This window comes from Pyxicephalus adspersus, chromosome 3 (genome assembly GCF_032062135.1).
Source record: "Pyxicephalus adspersus chromosome 3, UCB_Pads_2.0, whole genome shotgun sequence".
Classification (NCBI taxonomy): domain Eukaryota; kingdom Metazoa; phylum Chordata; class Amphibia; order Anura; family Pyxicephalidae; genus Pyxicephalus; species Pyxicephalus adspersus.
Genome location: NC_092860.1, coordinates 140,312,148 through 140,317,553, shown reverse-complemented (window position 1 = coordinate 140,317,553; position 5,406 = coordinate 140,312,148). Strand labels below are relative to the sequence as shown.

The following is a 5,406-nucleotide window of genomic DNA, read 5'->3' as shown; positions in this document are numbered from 1 at the left end:
TCCCTTGGTGTGAATGGAAATGGTTGAGAAGCAGGTAAAACAAAACTTTATTATTAAACTGGATTTTTATAGCGCCAACATAATATGCAGCGCTGTACATTAAATAGGGGTTTCAAATTATTAGGATTATTAAAATGAATAGAGGATTTTTCCAGTTCAGTTTAAACCATCACATGCTGCTAGTGACTGTTTACATACAAGTAAATCATTTGAGTTTACTTATCCTGTAGTACTTTTTATGATCCTGGTTACAAAATATCCCAGTCTAGTCAAAGATCATTACCAAAGACATGCCACACACAGCTTACCACTAAATTATAGTCAGATGGCGGTTTCATGCATCTGTCAGCAAGGTTAGCCAGCAGAACAGTAATTGCTTGTATTTACACAAAGAACCATAAATCCGCCAACATTGTTTGGTATTATTGGTTGAAACAGTAATTCTCTATGGTTTATGAGGTAATACAGCATCTAATAGGCTTTACTGTTGAGAAAGCTCCGTCATGGACACATTACAAAAAAAAGACATCACAGTGCTCCTAAATTGGAAAAATAAATCAGTGTCCACCTCTGTTTTCAGATTACTGAAAAGCATATAAGCCCAATACACACGGGCCGACTTTCACTTATTGAATCTAAGCAAATTTGTCAGACTGAATGTAAGTGATAGGCTTTTCATTGGTAAATATTGAGTATAAAGAATACAAGTTGTGTTGTTTGTTAAATCAATCCTGTTTTTCCTCTGGTTCACCTCATCCCCACCCCATGATTCTAAGGGCAGGTTAACATGGTGTTACTTGTTTAGGACTGCCAATCAAACAATTACATATCAAAAATCAATCAGGCCAATCAAATTAGTGCAAAATGGGCAGCGGAGCAGCTTAGATACTAGGCCGTATCTGTGAACTACCACTGCTGCTTGGTATATATTGTTTCTTAGTCCATAGGAATGGATAGTGATTAGGAGATTATAGTTTTAGTCCATATCATTTATATACCTTAGTTTAATTTCCTAGTTGCTATTTTAGGAGTAGGTACTAAATATACCTACATGTACAGGTAGTCCCTGTTTACATAAGAAATAGTAAGTGTAGGTTTGTTCTTAAAGTGAATTTGTATGTAAATTGGAACAGGTACATTATTTTAATAAACGCAGTTAGGACAGATGTTTGTCTCAACATATTAGGCAGCGAGGTGTCAGTTACTGTGTAAAATCCTCACTGTGAGCTAATCACAAATAAAGCAAAAAAAAAAACTTTAATGAAGATATGTGCAGGTTACTTGCTAAAAATTAGTAGATTAGAAAAGTTTTACTTAAGGGGCTTTATGATATGTGGAAAGTTTTTTTTTTTATTATTGGAAATTGTTTTTGTATCTGAGACCCTTTATCCTGGGGACACTCCTGCCTGGTGCAGCTAAAAGCTAGATGGTGTACAGTAGGATTGTGCAAAAGTCTGATTTCTAGAATGATAATTGGCAGCGATGCCTAGTGCCCATTCTACAGGACTGCAGAGATTGGTCCTGGATGGGAGATTAGTTTCTACAAGTTATAGTGCATGGGCTTTTTAAAACCAGAGTATATGCTGCAAGTGGAGTCCAGAAATAGCTAAAGCAACTCTGCAAGGAGTTGCTGTGTTTAAGTAATTAGGGGGCCCTGGAATGGTTAGGAAAATATTGGGTGGGCCTACCCATTCCATTTCGGGGACACCCCCATGTTTGACTACAAGTAGCACAGGTGTGCTTTCAGGCAGACGAAGTGGAAATTGCAGCAGGTAGTCAGCAAACAAACCTGCGTTTGAAGCTGAAGCTAAGAAGCTGTGTTGCTCCTTTATGAAAAGCTGTGGATGCTACATTTTATTTACTTTGTGGACTGTGTAATTTTAGCTAAAGACTTTCCTTTAAAGCAGGGGGTGCCAACCTTTTCGGACCTACGAACTACTAAATGCATGGACGCGGAGAGCCGCGTGTCACTCAAAGTGAAGAAGAAACTTCTCCCAGAGTGATGTCATGATGCCAGAACCCGCCCACCCTCCTATCGCAGTCCATAGACACAACCCGCCCAAAGCCCTTACAATACCGAATCTGTACGGAAGACATGGTCAGTGGCTCTACCCGGTGTGCCCCCCAGCGGAGTGCTTCTCTTGACCCCGCTTTGGGGTGCACGGCCAGAGCTGCGGACCACTGGTTGGCGACCGCTGCTTTAAAGGGCTCATTTGTGGACTTTGCACTGATGTAAGCTGACTATATGCTTTTTGTTTGATTTGTTTCGCTTATGAAAACTAGTTACCAGAGACTGATTAGGTATATAACTTGTCTGTGTGTACTTGCTGCAAGCTCTAATCCTTCTCCATAAGACCATGTTAGCTGTGAATGGGACTTTCCTACAATTCATAAGTTCCATTTGTTTGTAGTTGCAATAGAGAACTGAATGCAATTTCAAATATACTTTTAGTAGTGCTTTTGTCTCACCCTTTTGTTCCTTTATTGTAAAGGATAGCAACAAAGACAAACTAAAGGTCCGCATTGCAAGTTTAAAGGCAGAGTCATCCCAAATTGAGAAAAATATTGCTGCCATTAACAGAGACGCTCTTCCTGGGCTAGTCCGAGAGAACGCTCAGTTACTGAATATGCCAGTTGTGAAAGGAGACTACGATGTTCAGATTGCACAGCATAAGATATACCTATCAAGACAAGACTTGGTGTGCAACCATCTGATGAAGCAGAAAGCCTCCTTTGAGCTCCTTCACCTTGGATATGAACTAGAATTGCGGAAACAAAGAAACGTTAACCAGCAACTGGAGGTGATTATTCAAGACCTGAAACAAAACGCAGAGGAACTGGAGACAAGGCTACGGATGATGTCTGATGACGCCCTTTTATCAGCAGATAAACCCAGGACTAACATTGACTCGAAAGATACATCTGCTCATGGGTATGCAAAAGGCCTCTTATCTTCTATATATTTACTATTAGAAATAGTTTGGGAGTTCTGCATATCTAGGGGGAAAGAATAAAAAAAAATGCATGATAAAAAAGGGAAATAGAAAAATGACAAACGCTGACCCAATACCAAAAGTCATATAAATAATTTAGCATTCTAATGCATTCAGTATTATAACCAGGCATATTAAGCTGGTTACATCTTTTATTATCTGATTTCACTAATAACCTATAATTATGAATATGAATGCCCCAATACACATTGTGCAAGTGTGCACAGTGTATGTCCAGCAACATTGTCTTCTTTACATTACCAATTCAACAGGTGAACAAACTGGCTACATAGGTGAATGTTAGTTTAAATAAACTGAACATGGAACATATCTTGCAATAAAATTGGTTGAAATAGGGATTATAAAATGTTTCCAGGGTTAAGCCCTCGGACATGATAGTTGCTTAGTGCAGACCATGAATCAAATATAAAACCAGAGGAGTTTCACACCTCTCTTCTAAATTACTCATTCATAGAACAAGCACATACACAAGGAAAGCAAAAATTTTTTAAATTATTTTATTTTGGCTAACTAAATACATTTCAAGGTGCAAGCATGTGAAAGTTTTCTTCTTCAGGCATGGTTTCCTCATAATATACACACAGATGTACAGTGGACATCAAAGACAAATGTTGCTCCAGGGCCCCTGCAAATAGACCTCTAATTTTTTCCAGATGGTTTTTCACTTTGATTTGTATACCAACCTTCTAAGTTGCTAGTAGTATATCTATATGGCATACCTAAGGCATGGTTTTGTTCCTGCTGCTGTGCTGAGCACATTACAACACTTTACTGCTAACAACACACAAATGTAACTAAAACTTTTTCTGAAAACTCACCTACTCGCACTTCTTCCTGACACGGGAGCAGATTATTCCCAGGGGGTCTATGTGTTCCATGATGTCCAGTACATGTGTGTATATTTTCATCATATGAAACCATGCGTGAAGATTTTTTTTTTCATTTAAACTTTTTGTACCTAAATATACCTGTAGTTTGGAAAATGAAAAAGTAGCAGGTGATTGTAACATCTGCCTAGTTCTTGTATTACTGCATCTTATTATTGGTCCTCTGTATTGCAGGTTATTCCAGCTTTTGGATGGAGATAACGCCCAGAAATTGTTCAGAACATACAGTGGCTTGGAATCTGTTGCTTTGAAATTATCCCAGGAAGTCCACTCGGTAAAAAATCAGCTGGCTGTTTGTGAGCAAGAACAGTCCCTTCTCCTGTCAAAGCTGGAGGGTAACATGAAGTCACTGCAAGATTTCATGTATCCTGATGGGAGCGAATTATTGCTGCAAACACCGGTGAGTTATGAATACAGAAAAGAAGTTTTATGACCTCCATTTGAATGGTTGTGGGCCATTTTGATTTCATTCTTTTAAAGTTTTTTTGTTGTTATTTTTTTTCTGTATATTTTAAAGGATCATTTTTTATTGATTATTATTTCATACAGAGTATGGACACGTGTTACTGGCTTTACAGAGCCTTGCGCAGATAGCATTTGCTGTCTGTCTAGTCCTCCAGCATTGTCCCTCTGCTTCCAGCTCATTCCTTTATATTCTGTCTGTTAGTTCCCTTATTGATGTAATCTGTTTTGTTCGAAGTCATGAAATGTTCAGTAACCTTTTGCATTTAACTGTGTCAAATCCCATGTCTATATCTTTAAGCGGACCTAAACTCTAATATCAGACTTAATATTAGACATCTATTCTTGTTTGCATTGGAATGTCAGTCACCTTAATGGCATTGAGTCAGCTTGCACTCATGAAAAATAAAACAATCATTTATGTATCATATCAATCGTAGAAGCAGCCATATTGTGTACGGCAGATTGACATATTTGACCATCTTCTCCTGACCTTCTATGCCCACAGCCCTCCCTCACTGCTCAAGCATCATCACATGCAAATGTGAGTTTAGCTCCGCTTTAACTTATTTGCTTGGTCAATTTTTTGATTCCTATTCTCAAGTCGACTGTCTGCACTGTGGACAAAGTCATGATGAAAAGGGTGATCTAATGTAAAGGAAACGTGCACAGAAAATTCTAATGGTGGACTTTGTCAATCATTTAAGTTTTTTACTTTATATAATTTTAAAATAAATGTCTTTATTTCAGGGATTTATACTGTTTTACGATAACATTATTATTCATCTTATTCATCAAAGTTATTATCTTTATATTTAGTATTGCACTTACCCTTATGGCCAGAGAATTAAGTAATTCAGAACGTCAAAGAGTGGTAGGCAGTTATCTGAATAGAAGTCATGCCTTCCAGATAACAAAGGTTTTGGGTTGTAATCGTACAACCACAACCAAAATTATTAAGACCTTTGAATCTTCCGGTAGAGTGGAAAAATTACCAAGAGGGAGGTCTGAGAAATTCAAAGTTGGATGAAGCCCAAAAGGAG

General features: G+C 38.0%; 1 protein-coding gene across 1 annotated transcript in view; it reads left to right on the top strand.

Moving 5' to 3' along the window:
- The window catches only part of HAUS3 (HAUS augmin like complex subunit 3), a gene marked incomplete at its 3' end in the record, with an annotated part of 9,592 nt that extends 5,291 nt beyond the window's left edge, over window positions 1–4,301 (top strand). The window contains 2 exon segments of the mRNA XM_072406557.1: window positions 2,493–2,932; window positions 4,076–4,301. Of these exon segments, the coding sequence (XP_072262658.1) occupies window positions 2,493–2,932; window positions 4,076–4,301 (666 nt within the window).
- Window positions 4,302–5,406: the final 1,105 nt, after the last annotated feature.